At 36.1% G+C, this 20,961-nt stretch overlaps 1 protein-coding gene across 4 annotated transcripts in view; it reads right to left on the bottom strand.

The window, feature by feature from the left end:
- Nucleotides 1–214: 214 nt before the first annotated feature.
- Nucleotides 215–20,961, bottom strand: part of GPATCH2 (G-patch domain containing 2) — a 170,445-nt gene continuing 149,698 nt past the window's right edge. Inside the window, exons 9-10 of one of the 4 annotated variants that reach the window (XM_077886674.1) lie at nucleotides 16,923–17,011; nucleotides 215–258 (exon numbers count right to left, since the gene is read on the bottom strand). In XM_077886674.1, the coding sequence (XP_077742800.1) occupies nucleotides 230–258; nucleotides 16,923–17,011 (118 nt within the window). In that variant the 3' untranslated portion in view covers nucleotides 215–229. Of the gene's footprint in view, nucleotides 259–1,714; nucleotides 6,728–16,922; nucleotides 17,012–20,961 lie in introns of those variants that run through there. The other 3 variants (XM_077886672.1, XR_013374084.1, XM_077886675.1) reach the window with 3 other exon arrangements.

Below are 20,961 nucleotides of genomic sequence, written 5' to 3'. Positions count from 1 at the left end.
AAGTGAGCAGGAACCGGAGCTTCAAAATGCAAGGCCATTCCTCTGAGCTAGAAATATTTCAGCGGAGGCCCAACTTGCATCTCTGAGTAGCCTTCAGGACTGACTGCCTGATGATCCTTGCGATGAGAGAACTCCCTGGTTTCGCTGAAAGTTCTCTTTCTTTCCAGAATGCAATCCTGAATTCATTTTTTTTGTATTGTCTCCGGAAAATCGTGTTTGCGGGAATGCTTTACGGTCCCTCCTTGAAATTTCCTGGATCTGAAGAAGTAAAGGGAAAGACTATTTGCTTTTATGTAATAAGATTCTCTGGGATTTAATCCTATATCCCATTTATGGCTGAGCTAGCCCTTCAAAATTAAAATGAACCTTTCATCCGTGTGTATCATAAATGGGCATTTATCAGGATTATATGATTTTGCAATCCATCTGAATACGTAACCAGAATTTGTTTTCTTTCCGTTTCACTATGTAATTACCATGCAACAATAACAAAAGTGACATGTTTGAAGAACAGATAAAATGCTGCAAATTGGCCAGTAATGGTGATATTTCCTCATCTTCTGAAAAACCCATTTATTCTCTCTCTCAACAAATCAAGGCATTGTCAGCCCATACTCATCTTGTGGCCAGAGGGGCTCCACCAATTTCTGGATGTGAGCGAGTCTTGGAATGCAGATGAGGGAGACTGGCGAAGGCTTTCAGCACAGGCAGCTGGTCTTTGCTTGCCTCAATTTCTAAATCATCCATAATGGGGCCAAGACCTCCCAAGCACTAAAAAGAGCGAGCTGACATGCTGGACAAACTGTTAATTTTTTCCTGAAGAAGCTGCTATATTGCACATCTGTCACTGCAGCGCAGACAATTACTCACTGAGTGGGGGGAAAAATCTGCTGCTTGTTTCTAGCTGAGTTGTTAAGGGACCTGATGGAGAAATACAATGGCATGGGAGTCAAAGCACGCTGGTTTCCTGTGTGCATGGCGATTGTTCCCTCATTTTGGAAGGCTGTCCTGCAAGATTAAAACACGTGCAGTAGCCTCAGATGCGTGGGAAGGAATCTGAAGTGGTGCCATAACAGGAGAGGCGTGGAAAGTTGTGCGAGGATCAAGAACCAAGCCTTACAAATTATGGACCCTGTTATACTGACTGCGGAGAGCCTGGACACTATAGCTGTTGTACTCGAAATACTGTGGTTTTGCAGCACTTCAGATCTCACACCCTGAATGTGTGCTTCCAAGTGCATCACAGCCACGTAAAAAATTATTTGTGAGTTTCATACTTGGTGCATGCACCGTAGATGACCTATTGTTTCCATAATGAATTACAGCCATCCACAGAGAACTTGAGAATGACAGATTCGCCACACAGCCATCTGACAGACCCAATTCCCATCCTCACCCCAAACTCATTTGCTTACCATAATTATGAAATTCTAGCATTTGAAGAAGCCACTTCAATAAGGGATGTAAGAAATCGCTATTGTAGGAGGCATATTTTAAGTACATGTTGAGTTAGCAGACTGATTCTCACCTTCTCTGCCTCTACTAAAGAATGCTGCCTCCAGGAAGAATAAACATTTCTTAGAAATTTAATAAAAAAGATGAAAAATAGGGAGAAAATAGTTGTTGGGGGGCTGTCTTTTTATTTGGGATAAGACTATCATAATGGTCTTATCTCTACCATCTTATACCTGAAAAATCAAGTATCACACACACATTCAAAATTCTAGTGATTTATTTTGAAAACGCAAACCACAAAAAACAAAAAACAAAACAAAACAAAACAAACAAACCAACCCAAGAAACTTAACAAGCACAAAAATTGCTTTCAACTTTTTCCCAACTTCTTCCTTGAAAGATTAAGGGGTAAACACAGGACGTTCTGATAACGAAAAAGGAGTGAGGTCTGTGAATCCGGGAATGATTTAAACTGTCTGACAATTCAAAGACAGAAGACAACTCTAATGTACAGATAAAACTAAAAGTGGCAATAGTAGATCATACTCCTGGCAGTTAATGGCACTGGCTCACTAGAGACAAATCTGGATCTACTTAAAATGTCAGGTGTGTAAAGTAATGAGTCTTTGCTTAGTAGGAACCCAGCAGAAGGAGCCTTCATGGTCCACTTGTCAGTTGAGTATATATTACTGCAAGCCTGTTAAATAAATGAGTATTTAATACCTACTGGATAAAAAAAAAAAAAAAAAAAAAAAAAAAAAAAGCTACTCACTCTAACAACTCTAGTCTTTCAGGAGAGAAGATAAAATTTTATCAACATAGTGAGATGCTTCTTATAAGCAAACAAAACTCAACACTTTAGTATCACAGAGTATTTAAAATATCCAAGCACGTTTGTGGAAGGTACAATGTTCCAGGGGGAAATGGAGTGACTGGAATGTATAGGATTCTCAGTGACATTTCGAGTGGCCAGAGAGAGGAATGTGTACTTGATTCTCTTTGAGAAGGAAGAATTCCTGAGAATCAGACAACGTTTGAGTAGGAGGGCCTTGAATCAGTCAGTTTTGCCCAACTTCGGAGATAATAAACACATGACGAAAATGTAGTAGAACAGGTCACAGTCAGCTGGGAATAAATATGTTTTTCATCAGTCAATATAAATCAGTCCAATATAAATATGTCTTTCATCAGTCAAACATGTTTGCCAATTTTTTTCTCTAAATTTTTTTGTAAATACGGAAATTTTCCAGGGCTTAGAAATTAAACAATGAATTTAATTGTTAGATCTTAATTGTCAAAGGGTAGTAATTAAATTTTTTAAAAGTACTTTCAACTCTATCTTTTATTACCTTAAGGTCGAGAGGTAAACATTTAACGCACAAAGACAATGACTGCTTATAAATAACATTTTTAAACATTGTTTTATTTTCTCATTCTTCGTTGTACTATTAATATAGCTTTCTACCAAAAGGAAAAAAAAACACCTAAAAAAAAAAATCCAAAATACTCTTTGCTAACCAACTTCATTTTACAATACTAATTTAATTTAGATCACTTTTTGTTTTTAGAAAGACAAAATACAGGAAGAAATGGTTTTCTCTTTCATGAAATATTAGCGCAAAATGAAAATGTGAAGAGAAGCAACTGTCAGTTCAATTAATTACAAGAATATCAATTCACAATGTTAAAATAAACATTAATAAAATGCAATATTTTGCAATCATGTCTGTTTATTGCATACATATGTGCCCTCTAAACACATCTCTAAGTATACATTATGCATATCTTTAACCCGACTGTCTTAACCTCTGTTTGATAACCACAGAATGAGTTATAAATCTATGTATTTAAATATTGAGACTAATTAATTGGTAAATTTTAGTTAGTTATGCTGTTTTTAAAGGGGTACCTTATAACTGAAAAATGAAAGCAAACAAATTTGAGGGGAAACTAGCCTTAAAAATTATATTTGGGGGAAGGATGGAGAGAAGGAGGGAAGGCGGGAAGGAAATGACCCGATCACACGGTCTCATCAGTATCAAGTATAATATGTATACAAAGAAAAAAAAAGTGGAACTGCTAAGGTAGTCATGTTCAGCCTCTCTGGGGTACAGCTAAGGTTGGATAATTTATAAAGGAAGAGACCTATGTATTCTCTAAAGCTTTTGGCATGACTGATTCATTTGACTTTGGGCTTTAGATACTGTAGCATAGACAAGTGGCGTCACATATGAGCAGAGAAAAATCTTACCACCTTCTAAGGAGACCTGAATGTGCATTCTAAATCATGAATTCCTTTGGATGCTTTGGGTTCTGTGTGCATAGCAACAGGTAAAAATTAACTATATGTGAAACACATATTAGTGGGCTTAATATCTTAAAAAGAGATTTGATTTACATTAAAAATGGAATATTTTAATTATTTCTCCAGTTACGTTTGGGTACAAACAGAACATCAGGTCTGCACTGATTTTTCTTGAGGACTGAATGGGGAAGGGATGTACATGCTTCTGACGTATGTTTGTGTGTGTGGGATGGGTGGGGGGGGAAGATGTCACTTCTCTACTTTGAGAATTGATTCATATGTTTGGTATAGTTAAATACTTCTGTAACATAGAAAATGTCTTAAGTCCTCTGAGAGCTGCATAGAGGGACTCTAGACATCAAGAATTAGACCTTTCTTCTGCTTGCTGAAAATGAACTAATTTGGAGGGAGTGTTCGAGAACAACACCCAAGCTAAGTGAGCATCTCAGAGGGGCTGCTTCAGGTGACTACCGCCTTTCCAAAGGGGAAACGATACACCATGCTCATAAAGACTGTGATATTTAATGAAGGAGTTTCCCCATGCCAGTGGGTATATGTTCTGCTCTTCCTATGAGGGTTAGAACATCGCAGAATGAAAAAGAACAGCCAAGTCTTCAGGAGTTTGGGACTAGTCTCATAATAATGTAACTGTGTGTTATCAGTGGCTCCAAATTCTGCTTTTCAAAATTCTAGGGTTTTAGAAGATTTTCAGGCAATGAATTAAAAAAGAAAATACTTTGAATAGACCCTAGAGCACTATACACTATCATAAAGAATTTTTTTACCTGGTATATAGATGATCTCCTCCAGGTTTTACCCATTACATAGTTAGAATGAGTATTTAACAACAAAATTAAAAAAAAATTTTTTTAAACGGCTGATTTCAAAGAGACAAACATAAAAGATACAACAGGGTTATTCTATTTAATAAGAATGCCTCAAAAGAGCTATTCACTTGGTAGTCTATAATCCCTTAACTAACCTGTCCTCTTACCACAATATCCCTAGGAAAGAAGGTAATTCTTAAAAGGAACATGTACAATTCGCAAACACAGAGGCTCTCAAATGGCAGGATGACCCTTTCTCCCCAGCTGGCTGCTAGGGGACCACCTAGGAAAGGTCTATACTATCTGCACAAACTTCCTCTCCCCACTTTAAAAAACTCTTGGGGATGTGCAAAATTTTCTAAAACCTACTAGAATGGAGCATCGAGGATTTTCAGGGCAGTGAAACTGCTCTGTGTGATAATATAATGGCAGATCCATGTCATCTTACATTTATCCAAACCTATAGAATGTACAAGACCAGAGTGAATTATAGTGTAAGCTGTGTACTTTGGATGATTAGGATGTGTCAATGTAGTCTTGTCAATTGTAACCAATGTCCCACTCTGGTGGGGGATGCTGATAATACATGTGTGGGGGCAGAGGGTATGTGAGAAATCTCTATACCTTCTTAATTTTTCTGAGAACCTAAAAATGCTCTTATAAAATAAGTTAAAAAACTCCATTAGAAAGGTGATTCTCATGCGTTATTTTGACCTTTACTCAACCAATAAAAGCCATTATAAATATATTATCAGTCCTTAATAATGAAGATCAACATCTTCCAAGCTAAGAGCAATTTAGAATCTCTGGCATTATGAAGCAGATGATTCAAAAATAACAATAGGAGGCACATAATAAAAATGACTTGTTTTGCTTGATTTTAAAGTAACTACTTAGATGTTAGAAAGGGCAAATCATTACCATTCATTCTCTTGTTCACCTTGTAAATGGGCTGGATCATTGCCAGAATTCTGAATTCTTGGGAGAGCCATTTAAATTTTCAAATTAATTGATCTGGTAATCCTAATAGGCTACCCCAATGGTTAAAATTGAAAATTAGCTTACCACCTTTGCACTGATCTTAAAAAAAATATCAACCTTTGGGAAGAGAGAGGTAGAAGTCAGTCTAGATCAACAGAATTTACAGTTCAGTCATGGTGAATTTAAAAAATACATTTTTCTTTCAATCATTATTTTATGTTCTAGATGAGGTAAAATTTGTAAAATCTGCATTGAAGTCATGTTGTGGGCACTCTGGTGATAACATTGATGAGGTTTATTTTGGTCAAAACATCAGAGGGAAACATTAATTGCTATTTTTCCACTGTGAACTTTATACTACATTGTCCAAGGATAGATTCATTGGTACCACCCCATTATAGAATCCTCACAAAAAGGCCAAATTTGAGGAATGTGAAATTGGCAAGCCTTTCAAACAAAGACTTGATTAGGACTTCACTGATGTGATGACAAGTCTCTCAAGTTCTTGGGATGATTGGAAACACCATCCTTTCTGGCCTATCCCATTTGAGAAACCTGTGGATGTGCTCACATTTGCTTGGGCATTGCACACGCGCACGCACACACACACACACACACACACGAATGAATCGAGCTAGAAATGATTGACCTATGAGATCAAAATAAATAGGAGAAATGAGCTCTTCTTTATGCCTAGAAATAGCTGAAAATTGCTGCAAAATTTTAAAAGGTAAAGGTTTTCACTTTAGCACCAGGAATTGCAAAGGAACCCCATTTCTATCACTGTGGCAGGACTGTATGCAGTTATGACGCTAGAGTGATAAGTTGGAGGCAATGTAGATTTTTGCTTCAAAAACAGAAGCTATGTTGAAATTTTAAAACAATGGAATATATATCGTGAATAAAAATGATGAACCGTTTCTTCTTTGCTTTTCTTCTTAGGTGGATTTTCCTGAATTGGGAGTGGCAGTCGCAGGGGTGCTTTTTGGAAGAGGGAATCCGAGACCTAATCCTTTTGGCCTCTGCAGAGCTTGAATTGGCTCAGCGATCCCCTTGCCACCTCGTCCAAGGCCTGACCCAGGTGTCCAGCCCATATTCTGGAGCATTCGGTTTCCAATGTTGTTTTCTAGGATTGGCTGAGCGTTTTCCCCTACAAATCCTGAAATTAAAAAAATGACAAAAAAACACAACAAGCCCCCAAACCATATTAGTACAGACATAGGTGAAGATTCTCTCAAGTTAAGAAAATCATATTCTCCTAAGTTTTTCTTCCAACAAGTTTATTTTATGTGGTGCTTTGTATCTGGCATTCTGGGGGGGGAGCAAGTAGACTGCTTCCCATGATTCTGACTTGTAGAAGAAAGAAAGTGCAAAGTGCTAGAAATAAGTTTTAATAATGGACATTCGTTTGCTATCATCAGCTGATTTTCAAAGCCGTGTATTGGACATTGTGAGAGCCTCAGTCTTCAGTACATTGTAGGACTGAGAATGAAATGCACCATTGCCATTTGCTGAATTAGTAACTGGGAATAGATGAGAACCAGGTGACCACATAATGAGGCAGTCTGGGACTTGTCAAATGGGGTCTTAGCTCACTGAAACAAGTATCTTAATGTGTACTGGAAAAAACTTTCAGTTGTAAAAGGCTTGAATGGCAATGATAGGTATAAAAAAATTCATAACTAACATTATTTACTGCTAGACCAGGGCAAAAGATGCATTTCCAAAACAGACCTCCAGGATATCTAGTGTTTTCTGAACAGCCACTGGTCAGGTATGTCAGGTTGAACAGTGCACTAGCAATTCTATCTCATATCCCTGATTTTTAAGTAATTGCCACAAATTAGTTTAATTCCATCTGTAAGGTCAAATCACATCAGAGGTCTAATGGTGCTCTGGGCTACACATCTCTTTAATCATATTTTATCATATTTTGGATTTAAGAGCTTGCTAAAGTTCAGGTGTAAGATTTGTTTAATATTTAAGAAAAAAACATGAGGCCACCTGAATACACCCCTTCAAAAATTGCTAAATTGTGGTCACTTCTCAGTCCTAAAGTGAACAGCAAATGGTGAATGAGTATCACCATGTAAAAATGTTGATAATTTCCAGCACGGGGGTCCCAAGATTGGCCACTGTAATCCTCCCATCCTTGTTGTTCTTAATCTGGGTAGAAAAGAACCCACTCTCTTTTTTAGGTGCTGCTTTCATCTCTCTTCTTAATGAAAATAAAATGAGATAAAGCATTATCTTGTACTTTGAAGTAAAACAATAAAAATGGGAGAACATCTAACTTCTCACATGTTAAATCTTTCCACATGTAACCATGGATTCCTGAAAGAATAATAATAATGATAAAAAAAGCTTTTCTATGCAACCTTAAAGACAAGCTAACAGTTAGTTCATTTTTCATGGACAGTGATTCCGGAGTGAGATCTGCTGTTGGTCTCTCATCCTTTTTATGAGATTAAGACTTAGGAGGGGAACAACTCAGTCTCCACACAGCCTCCTACAACCATAATTTCCTTTCCTTTTGCTCCTGGCAGTGCTAAATCTTTTAAGTCCTTTCCTGGAAGGCTCTCCTCCTGCTCCGGCAATTTTAGCAATACCTAGCCTGCTCGCCCGCCCGCATGCTCCCCATTCCCAGCCCCCTTGATGTGGGATCTCTCCTTTCTGTGACAGGTGACTCAATCCTTTCCTCTAAAATCTTCCAGGGAGTATTGTGGATGGTAATTCACTGGCGTAATTGGCTCAAGAGATGAAAATCTTGTATCGGCCTCTCTTAGCTGCTAATCTGTCCAGCTGACTGCAAGCCTAATTGGCAGCTTGTTTAGTAATTTGGCTCCTAAAGTGTTGTATTGATGTTGGATAAACAGCCAATGGAAGGGGAGGTGACACATGCTGCTTCCTACATAACAGCTAGTGCACCCCGCTTCAGTCCCTCCCCTGTATTCAGAACGCGTTTGTGGTATGCGCTCGCTCTTTCTTCCCATCCTCTTTTCCCTCTTTACCAGCTAGCTGGGGGGCAGGGCTATTAATAATAATAATATTATTATTATTATTATTATTAGTGGTTATTAAAATTACGAGTTATAATATGGCTCTCTGTTCTTATTTTTTTTCTCTGTTCTTAATAACTAATTTAAGGACATGATTTTTTTGATTACTGTTAAGGAAAGAAACAGCATTTAGCACAGTTTGAGAGGTGAGAAAATGGTAGGTGTTACTACACTTTGTCAGATGTTTTGTTTTATTCTTAATATAGAAAAGCCTGATTCAGGCCATTCTGCATCTTTTCTGCAATACTGTAGACGTTTCTCAAGTGAGTTTTGCTAACTCAAATCAGTTCAAACCCTTACTGGCTTAGAATACAAGGCACATACTTTTTAAATAATAAAAATTTAATGTGGAACTAATTTCCTGTTTTGTTTTGTTTTTGTTTTTTTCAAGGTGAGAAAAACTTTGTAACGAATGAAAGATGTGATCTATATTGACATGTTTGGATACGGAAATATTTTTTTCTAAAGATTTTATTTATTTATTTGAGAGTGAAAGAAAGAGAGTGAGGGAGTGTATGAGCAGGGGGAGGGGTAGGAGGAGAGGGAGAAGCAGACTTCTGGCTGAGCAGGGACCTCAGTGTGGGGCTCAATTCCAGGACCCTGGGGTCATGATCTCAGCTGAAGGCAGACGCTCAACTGACTGAGCCACCAGGTGCCCCAGGAGTGTTTTTATTAATAGATATTTTGATTATACAGAAATATATTTCTTATGGAATCATTACGAATCAAAGAAGAGTGTTTAAAAAAAGCTAAAAAAATCTTAAAATTGTATTGGTTCTGAAGGCACACAGTTATGTCTATTTACAATAATATAATCAGGATCATTTATGGTCTGCCTACTACATACCACACACATCGTTTACTTGTTAGACATATGGCATTCATTAGATCCATTCCTCATAACAACTGTGCTAGGAAGGAATTCTAGTCGGGCTTGGAGACATGATGTCATTTGACCATGACTACATAGTGAGTAAGCTAAAATTCTAATTTGGTTAAGTTTACTCCAAAAACCTACACACTTTCCATGAGAATTAATGGCAAATAAACAATTCTAGTGATGATGATGCTTCAAACAACTAAAATAAAAATTAACTGGGTTATAGGTGAATTGTAATAATTTCTCTCAATTTGCATATACAGCAAACATACACTGACATAGGTGGATAACAAAATATGATGATAGCTACAGCTCTTCAGGTTACAGATGCTTCCATATTCACCATTTCTTTTGCTCTTCCTTATCAATCTAAAAGATAGGTATTATTGGTTCCATTTTATAGATGACACTGAGGTTTGAAGAGGTAATACAACCTGCCCCAAGTCAACTAGCTAGAAAGTGTCTCAATTAGAATGTGGACTTACATTTGAGTCCAAATCTTATTCATTCACTGACTGAACATCTGACTTAAAATATTATATCACCAATATTTTCTCTTATGTCATTTCTTCTGCCACATTCTCCCAAATGACTTGGATTTTACTGTTCATAAATTTTAAACCCCGGAAATTACTAGTCTAACCTAGCACATAGCAAGTCTGTCTGAAGAGAGAGGTTCAACTCTCTTGTGATACCTAAAGATTCATTTTGCTTGCTATAAATCCAGCTGATCTGGTGGGTATTTAAATTACAATTTAAGTTTTAGTTGTACTTGTAAACACAATTCACGGGGGTTTGTTTTGCTTTTTTTTATCTATTATAATAATCCTTGAATTTAACTGAGGCATCTACTCCATTTACATTTATTGTGATCCTCGGTATATTTGGATCTATTTTTCCTGTATTATTTAATGCTATTTGCCTTGCATTCCTCTACATTTTTGTCTCTTCCTTTCTGGCATTTATTGTTTGCTTACATCAGCTTGAAAATTATATGTTGCATTTTTATTGTTTTAGTGATTACCTTTAAATATCAACATGCATAACTGACTTATTATTTCATCACATGTCCGTATTGTTGTCCAGAGTTTTACTTCCAGCTTATTAAAAAAAAATATTTTATTTATTTATTTATTTATTTATTTATTTATTTATTTATTTATGAGAGAGAGCATGGGGAGGGGGGAGTAGGGGGAGGGAAGGGAGTGAGGGAGAGGGAGAAGCAGACTCTCCACTGAGCAGAGAACCTGACACAGGGCTCCATCCCAGGACCCTGAGATCATGACCTGAGCTGAAGGCAGATGCTTAACAGATGAGACATCCAGGTGCCCCTCCATTTTGATTTTGATTCTCTCTTTATGAGTTCCGTTTTCTTCTACATGACATATTAAGTTTAGTAATAATTGGTATTTACCTGAAATTGTCTTTATTTCATCCTCACTCTTAGGAAGTGGTTTAACTGGATATAAAACTCTATGTTGATTATTATTTTATCTCCACACTTTGAAAATATTACTCTTATCTTCTGGACTGTACTGATGTTTTTAAGTCTGCTACCATTGTAATTTCATTCTGATGTAGGTTCCATCTTTTTTCCCTGGCTGCTAAGTCCTTTTCTTTCTCTTTGGTGTTCTTAAGTTTTATTACAATGAGTCTAGATACAACTAAATTTATATTTACTGTTTCTTGATAAGGACTTGTACTTTTTTGAATATGAAGATTCACATTTTCCTTCAGTTGTATAAATTCCATCATTTTCACTGAATTCAGTCAATATGATCCTCAAATAATGGACCTCCCTATTCTTTTTACTCCTCGTGGAAGCCCTATTGGATGTATGTTGAACTTCATCCCCCTCATAATCCTGTAGCCATTCTATCTTCTATATTTTTATCTCAGTGCTTCTTTTAGGCAATCTTTTCAGATTGCTCTTAGAATTCATTAGTTTTGTTGTTGTTGTATGGCTAGCTGTATTGAATGTGTCATCCATCCAGTGAATTTATAATTTTCAAGATTTTTTCATAATAAATAAGAATATCAAATTCTCTTTGGTTCTTTACCATGCTTGTCTTACTTTTTTTCTATAGTTATTTCCTTCTGTTTTTAAATCTGTTTATAATTTCCATTTTTTTAAAGTTTTGGTTTATGACATCACCTTCAGTAGGTTTTCATTTGTGAAATTAAGATAGTCATTGGGGTTTAAGGCATGTACCACTAAAGTAGCTTTAGAAAAAAGAAACTTTAGAAGCTTTGCTTCAAAGTCCGGTTTTTATGTTAATTTGTTGACTTGGTATAATTTTGAAGTAGAAACTCATGTGAGGATAAGCTCTGGTTATACATCTTCAGAGTCTTCTACTTGGAGCTCAGGTAGAAATGAGATTCTTATTTTCCCATGCCTGTGGGTAAGTTTTGTTTCTAACCTGCCTTCTTCTTAGGATAGAGCTTTCCAGATGTTCTGACTTGATACGATCCTTACATCCAACTTCTCAGCTTAGCTCCCTTCCTACGGGGCACTAACAAGCCCACCTCAGGGTTTCCTAGATTGGCAAAACTGGGCATGGGCATGGGGGCTCCATAGGACCATTTCTGGTCTGGAACAATTTCCTTCAGTCTCAGCTATGCATCTAAAAAGACTGCTTTACACTTTGTTAGGTATGTCCAGGTATTCTGTAGTTTGAGAATTTTCTCATTATTTAGTCTTTCATATTGTCAGGAACATGATTATTTTCTATCTAATGTGGATGTTTACCCTCTCCTTAAGTATACCTTGTACCAAATGGTAGTGGAGAGTTAAGACTCTCCTAAAACACCAAACTGAAAGTCAGTTTGGTGATGCATGTATCAAGAGGATGAGGGTGATATGTTTGGTTTCAGTATCAAGAGGATGAGGGTGATATGTTTGGTTTCAAAATTAAAAACAACAACGTCTCCAAAAGTCTGCCCATTTTAAAGTCCTGGAAGAGATTAGATAATCTACATTGATCATATAGATCCAGTGGTAAAAGAAAATAAAAATACAATTATTGATAAAATAAATTTTGGACAACTGAAGAGATACAGCAGGAAGGGAGCTTGGTTACACTAACCATTTCCTGATTATGATCAGTAAGACTTTTAATTAAAAGTACATCTTTAAAAAATCTTTACCCATTATTATGGTTTGCAACTTGCCTTTATTGCCTTAAATATTCCAAGATTATTTTATTATTGAAATACCAGTAGAATGCTGAGGAAGAAGTCAAAAAGTCACAAAAGGCTGTAAAGCAACCCCTTGCAAAGATCTTGCATGTCCATGAAAACATAGCCTGGAGCAATATCTATACCAAGATATTAAACTTCACTAGGCATGTCTACGTAATATAAAATGTATAGGAAAAAGGTTGACTCTTTTCGATGAATATTTTCCCTATGCTATCAGTTCAATACAAAGCAAAATAGTAACAGCAAATACTAATTGTGGATAACAATGAATTTAGTAATGCGTAGTGGACTAAACCTTTAAATGAATGTGGTAGCCATAATATTTCCAAAAGCACGCTTATATCTTTTCACTATGAGATCCTTACTAAGCTATGACTTCTACCAAAAACGCAGACCATAACCAACATTGCTGACTGCCTTTTAAAAATGTGTTAATAATATTCTTTCTATTTTGCTCACTGCTTTTCTTCACCTTTACAGGTGACATTTTTCAAACTATAAAATGCATTCTGCTGGCAAACCTTCTTGCTTCAACAGTTCTCAATTTTATAATAGTAAATCTACATCCTTTGCTACTGAGACATCCACTATCTTTTGGTATGTGACTTTGAATGAGGCAGAGAACAAGCCATACATTTAAAAATCAATATCTAACCTTATCAATATTCATTTTACTTTGTCGATACAAAATACAAAGGTGAAAGAGCAGTAAATAAGCTAAAGCACTGAAATAAATTTGGTGTTCCTGTCACAATTAATAAATGTTCAACCGATAACACTGCTGGCTAGACTATAGCTCTATAGCTGTACAAAGTGAATGAAATTATGCTTCAATGCTATTGCTAAAACAGGGTGAGTAAAATTTTCAACACACTAGCAGGTAAAGATCAGATTTTGGGTTATTAATTTCATCGGTGACTTAAAAGTATTTATTACATGTATAATACATAACTGTTTATTCTTGGAGTTTTCAATTGTTATATAAACCCTGTTCAGGATTATAAAGTTAGAGTGCCAAATTATAGTCTTCTGACAATGCTTTGGTAAATATTTTCTAAAAGTGCTGTTTAACTGCACAATATTTCACATATAAATCAGAGGGGATCATTAAATAATATTCAAGCTGTCTGCCTTTTAACTCTTATCCCCTACTTCACATGAGAGACTGTTATCTTTACCTGCATTTTTCCACCTTAGATTGAATGTTGACTAGAGGCAACAGAAAGTGTGAAAATGTATCTCAATTCGATGTGTTTTGGGGGGAGGTCTGAAAGGGCCTATAAAATGGGAAGAATATTCATTTTGAAATAGTTCTACATGCTAACTCAACTCTGGAAGCTGACAAATATAATTGACTATTATGAGACTGAATATACTTCAGAATTTGAAAATTATAATTTTCAGAGACAAGATGATCGAGGATTCATAACCTCATTATCAAAGTGTATTTATGCAAAAGCATTTCTTACTTGAATTTGGATAATAATCTTCACCTTAGAGTTGATTCATTAGTATTAGAAGATATTCTTTTTAAAACTGAGGACTTTTAAATAACCTCATTCTCTTCCTCTTTGAGAGGAACAGTTATGCATGGATTTAAAAGACGCATTTGAAATGAGTAACATAATTCTCTTACTCCACTACTGTGAGTAATTACAAAAATGCATTAAATTTCTATGAATTTTATTCTTTAAGGAAAAAAAAAATCTAGTAATATAATCAAAATCCTGAATCTTAAGAGAATCACAACAGTTTTGAAATATAATGTCTGAAATATGCTGGTATAGGCTTATGAATGTTTTAGGCTAAAGTTTAATGTTTAGACCCATACTCCGTATAAATGATTTCCTCTGATGCTACTGAGTTGTAACGTCAAAATCACCTTGTAGAAATAATTATATTATCCTCTCCTCAACCATTATGCATTTTCCTTCTCACTTCACATATGTTCAGAGTGTTAGAACCTGACCCTGATATTCTCTCTTCCTTATTGCTGGCACTAAGGTGCTTTAGTCACATCCCTAAGATTGTTCTTGTACTATTTCTGCCACTAATGTTTGAATCATTGAAAGATAAGAGAATTCAGGGGACCATTCAACTGGAATGGGGATATTAAAGAATTCTACACCTGCCTTATGAAAGATTTGAATTGAGGAACTTATGACATGTATTCGATCTAAAAGTGGCTATCTGTCCCTGCGTAAAGAGATATATTAGAGGTATTCTCACGAATGTTCTGTATCTCTACATAGCAATATTTAGGTAACTCTTCTATGAAACTTAAGACATAATAGCAAGTTCAAATAAACATATACAACAGAACAGTCTTTACAAATACATTCTTACAAAAAGGCCATATGTTGTCATGAAAGAATAGGGATTTAGGGGTCATGTGGGTAGACGCAGGCCTGAAACCTCCCTTTGCCATTCAATAATTATGGCTTCTTAGGGAATGAAGAAAAATCTAACACTTCTCTGCATCTTAATGTTATGGTATAAAGTGATGCTCATACCACCTAGCTCACAAAGTTGTTACAAAGATAAAATGAAATAATAAAGTTCCTGTTACAGAGTAGGCACCCAATAAGTGGTAAATATTATCCTACATAAATACACATTCCATACACAGGTGTTTCTTATTTCCAAATTCTGAAAATTCAATACAGCTACAAGGTGAAGATCAATATTATATTTACTCATAACTACATACATAATTTCCTAACATAACCCTTTATATAGGGTTCCAATTTTAAGTTATTCAATTTTTAGGTCCCCTAAATGGAGAATTAAAGCTTCACATCTTTTATTTCTTTGAAAATCACCATGTCAAGATTTTTTTTCCTCCTTTCTCACAGTTTATTCTCCTGGTTGACATGAATCTTATTTTCATATTCTATAATTCATCATGGAAAAAATAACTTTTCCTATAAAAGGTTTCCCAAGAGAGTTAAGAGAAAGTTTATAAATCTGAATTGGTAAGGATCTCAGGCAATAGGCCAAGGCTAGTATTTCTTGTAACTGACCAAGTATCTAAACTGGAAACATTTCAGCTGCACCACAAATCCATGATGGTTAATAGTACTTCATTTCTAGGTGGATGTCTACCTTATAAGGCCCAGCTGGCTTCCTCCTTTCACTGGTTTTCATCTCTGCCTCTCCTTACCATTGCTCTTGCATGAGATTTTGTTATACATACTAAAATTATTCACATCCTTCACTTCCAAGTTTGAGGCTTTGCCCTGGGAAGGCTTCCTGTCCCCTCTGGTCTAGTGACTTCTCTCTGCTCAGCACTTGTGGTTTCCTCTAATCCACACTCATTAGAATGGCCTGCTATTAGAACGATGTGATTTGTGAGGTGGAAATAATGAGACTTTTTATTCTAATGCAAATTTTCTTTCTTTTTTTTTTTTTTTTTTTTTAATAGGCTCCACACCCAACATGGGGCTTGAACTCAGGACCCTCAGATCAAGAGTTGCAAGCTCTACTAACAGAGCCAGCCAGGCAACCCTGTTTAAATAAGGAAAGACAAATCTAGAACTGCTGCAGAGCTGGGACTAGAAACCAGACTGATGCATTCATGGTTCGCCTTGAATCTTCTATAATATGGGACCCTGAGTTTTGAGACTGTTCCTTATACTTTTGAATTTCTTACTATTAATCTCTTCTGGGGTTATTTTCCTTTTCATCTACTTATGCCTTGTTTTCCCAACCAGTCCACAAATTTCTGGAGGCCAAAGATACAGCCTTTGAAGTTCTGTACCCTTTAATACCTCACACAAAGTCTTGCATTTGGGCAGGTGTGTAGCAAGTATTTTATTGATTGGCTGCCTGAAAGATCTACACAAGGAACATGCAACACAACCTGTCACCAAATGCAAATGATTTAATAGTTGCTTGTATCTGTGCCTCTTCTTACATGCAAATGATTTAGAATTATCTGTATTTTCTTCTTGAGGATTTATGAACTTTATTTATTTTTTTATTTTTTAAAGATTTTATTTATTCATTCATGAGAGACAGAGAGAGAGAGAGAGAGGCAGAGACACAGGCAAAAGGAGAAGCAGGCCCTGTGCAGGGAGCCCGACGTGGGACTTGATTCTCGGTCTCCAGGATCAGGCCCTGGGCTGAAGGCGGCGCTAAACCGCTGAGCCACCCGGGCTGCCCGATTTATGAACTTTATATTTGTGATCTGCCCCAACCCATTTTTGCTTTACCTGTAGTAGTAGGTCCAGGCAAGGGTGCTGCTTTTCTTCTTCGTTTGATATCTCCTGTGCATAAGGATCCTAAATGCATGCTTGTTTGCCTACAAGTAATTATCAGAAAAAACTATTAACAAAGGAGGAAAAAAATGACACATAAATACACAGCTTGTATAATCTGAACCTAAATCAAAACATTCTCAACAAAGATGGAGCAGCATAGTAAAACCACCAATCTTGTTTATATCGAAACATAATTACGTTTGTTGACAAGCGTTCAGCAGCTAAATGCGCCATCATAAATTGTTACTGGAATGAATAATATAAAAGGAATGCTTTTTAATTTTCAAAACTGGCAATCTTTCTAGCTCAACATAAAATCAAGCACTGTTGCTTCTGACAGGAAAATAGCTAAGATTAATTATCTAAAGAGATCACAATATTGTTGCTAGGTTATCAATTGGTTACTAATGCTTTACTGTCAGAGCAACATTTATTACAGGAAAAGTATGATCAATTTCTTTTAGGATATTATGTGGCAGTGAATTCTTTTAAAACATTTTAAACAGATAGAAGGAAATAGTGATGTTCTTTCTTATAATTCATATGATTAGAATTCTTTAGTTAATTGTTTATTAGCTAGGTGAGGAGACATAATTTGAATATGTTAATGCTGTCTACTGCTACCAAATAGGCTAACCTGATATTGGATTATATTTGTAAAGACATAATATATAAGAACTGAGAAGTAGACCTTCTGATAGTCTTGAAACTAGTTAGAATTGGATCCTTTTGCCTAATCATGGATCCTAAATTAAAAAGTTTTGAAGGAATTAGGGATGGCCCATTTGGAAATCAAGAAAAAATACAAAAACGGAAAGGATTTAAAAGTCTTCAAACATTTCAGGCTATAGAAGGTCTCTGTTCATTTCCTGGATCATAATCCCAGATGGAGGGTTGGGATAGTGTCTGGGGATCATGAAGCAGAAATAAATGATGCATGTTTATTATAGCACATGTTCTTTTAGTAATTCATAGAGATATCTGGTAGTATCCTGAAGTTTTATATTTAACCTAGCAAAGCCTGTTGGATCAGGGTCCTCTCTCCATCCCATTGTTTCTGAATGGCCCAACAAACATTGGTTCACCAAACATTTTGACTTGTTTCATCTTATGAACTGTATTCCTCCATTTTAAGTCGCAGACTCCTATTCCCCTTCTCCTTCGTTCAGGATGACATAAACACCTCCTTTGCCTCATTGTCTTTGGAATCTCCTGTTTGTGTGGGTTCCCTGTATGTACAAAGTTTAATTTGATTACTCCCTGTTAATCTGTCCCATGTCAGTTTGATTCTTAGCCCAGCTAGAAGAATCTTGAAAGACACAGAAATATTATTTTCTCCCCGACATACCCAGATTATTAGAGAAAAATTTTAAAGGGAAAAATTAATTCAGGTAAAAGACCAAGATATATATTTATACACATATTCTCAGGTGTTTAAATATAATGGAAAATAGGAACTGGGGAGTAAAATTACTTTACACATAAGTTCTACCTATACAGGACAATACAATACAATACAATAGTTATCTGGGTGATCCACAATCAAATAAATACATCATGAAAACCTATCAACATAGGTAATAGCAAATAGGCATTTGTGTCGTTCTCTTCCTTTTGTATTGAGTGTATAATGTTTCCCTGTTGTAGAATACTTACACCTATTAAAATAATTTTAAAAATTAGTTCATTCAGGGATGCTTGGGTGGCTCAGAGGTTGAGCGTCTGCCTTCGCCTCAGGGCGTGATCTGGAATCAACCCCTCATCAATCTCCCTGCAGGGAGGGAGCCTGCTTCTCCCTCTGCCTGTGTCTCTGCCTCTCTCTCTGTGTCTCTCATGAATGAATAAATAAATCTTAAAAAAAAAAAGTTCATTCAGGTAGTGACTAACTGCAGAAATACATGCACACATACCATATGTCAGAATGTTAAGAGACATGCAAAACTAGCATTTTTATTGGCTTCTGAGGTGTGGTCTTGGCTCCAAGGCCAAGAAAAATGAATGGTTATGATCACATTTATTTTTTAAAACTCTTAGAAATTTTAAAAAACGACAGTAATATCAGAGAAGACACATCCTTTTTATACAAAATTAATGAATTCATTTATTCAGCAAGTACTTATTAGTATCTACTACTGATTTAGCATAAGAGCTCACTGAGGTGGTGACAATGTGGAGAGCAGGGAAGAAGAAATGGAAGACACGAAGGACACGGAATGTTCACTTCCTATTATTGGAGGAGTTTACGGCCTGAATGGGGAGATTAAGTCATGAGTACATGAAATAATTAGGGACAGTGGTGGCAGTGGCAGGCAACACCAACTTTATTAGCTGTTAGTAGAGACTACATTATTTAGGTCCTTATAACAATTCTAAACATGTTGTGTTGAATATTTTTTTTTCTTTCATAGGGAAATATTTTTGCATTAGTGGAAAACTATACTTTGAGAGCACACTCTTCTTGTCATCAGACTGATTCTATGGGAGCTAATTTACAACTCTAAGTTATAGATATCTGAAAGCAATGGGAAATAATTCCTGCGTACAGAAATGCAAATGAATTGTCCTGAGGAAGGGCAATCCTCCCTCCTGTAGAAAAGTCTTGCATGCATTTGCGCATTCATGTCTACATTCCTTATTCCTTATAAATTTGTGTTTGACTTCTCCTTTGAACTCCTTTTATGTTGCTACAAATAACATCTGCCTGGTTCCCTCATTAACTCATGAGTTAAATATCTCAAACACATCCTCATTTTTTATTCGTGAAAGAGTCACGATTTTACTTTTTTGTACAAAATTATCCTTTACCATCTGTGAGCCCCCTTGAAATCTCCCCCTAGCTAAAGACTGCAGTAACACTGACCTTTGGTGGAGCATACACCAGACAGGCTCAGGCTCGGATATCAGGAATAGTGGAGGAGGAGGGAAAGGTAACATTCTAAAAATGGGAATAAGGTGGGAATCTGAATTCTGAGGCATAGCTCTTTTGTTATTGAGCTGTAAAAGTCAACCCATGGACTATCTACTTCTGATCCTCTTGTTAAAACATTATAAATATCCTTAATTTAAGCCATGATTCCTTAGGTTTTCTATACTTGTTACTGAAAGTATTTTTTAAAAGATTTTATTTTTAAGTAATCTCTACATCCAACGTGGGCATCAAACTCATGTTCAAGATCAAGAGTCACATGCTCTGACTGAGCTAATCAGGTGTCCTTGTTGCTGAAAGTATCTTCAACAAAAGAGTTTTTGCTCTGGCCAGAGATTTAAGAGTAATTCAAGATGTCTGGGGAGCACTGTTTTGAGAAGAGACTATATAATTTGAAGGAAGAACAACACTGGGGCTGGATCATGGGCCATAAATGCCACATATGCCCATGAAGGTGTCTGGATTTTATATCTGATGTGGAGTCATTAAACATTATTTGGTAGGAAAGAAGGTTGGACAGATTAGAATCCTCGGATGCTGGTAGAGAGAGGGGTTGTTTTGGTGGAGAATAGCATGAAGCTGCTGCGCCATGGAACTTCTTAGTGCTAGTCTATCTGAGAGAGAAGGTGGGCAGGGGTGGGTAGGCAGCCCATGGAAAGTCCTGATTCTGGATTATTAAGCAAACAAACAAACAAACAAAACTATGCCAGGTTTTATTACTTCAGATATACCTGAAGCTCAAAATAAGGTAAAAAAAAATAGTAGCCAGGAGCATCCTTCTTAAGAAATATATTTCTAATATATATTATATATATCTAATATATATTATATATAAATATATATATATTTCTAGAAATAATTAGAAGAAATACTTAAGGGTCTGACACATGGTGGGTACTCATTGTGACTATTAACACTGCCAGCTTCCACCTCCACTGTTCCTGCACTAATGGCCCATAATCAGAGTCTTCTCATTGCTTGAAAATCATTCTCCAAGTCAATATTGCTGTTAAAACTTTTATCATTTTTTTAACGCTATTCAAACTTATTAGGAAAGGCCTCTTG

This window comes from Canis aureus, chromosome 38, assembly GCF_053574225.1.
Source record: "Canis aureus isolate CA01 chromosome 38, VMU_Caureus_v.1.0, whole genome shotgun sequence".
Lineage (NCBI taxonomy): Eukaryota > Metazoa > Chordata > Mammalia > Carnivora > Canidae > Canis > Canis aureus.
Note: the sequence above shows the minus strand (reverse complement) of the source record. Positions and strands in the feature narration are given on the sequence as shown.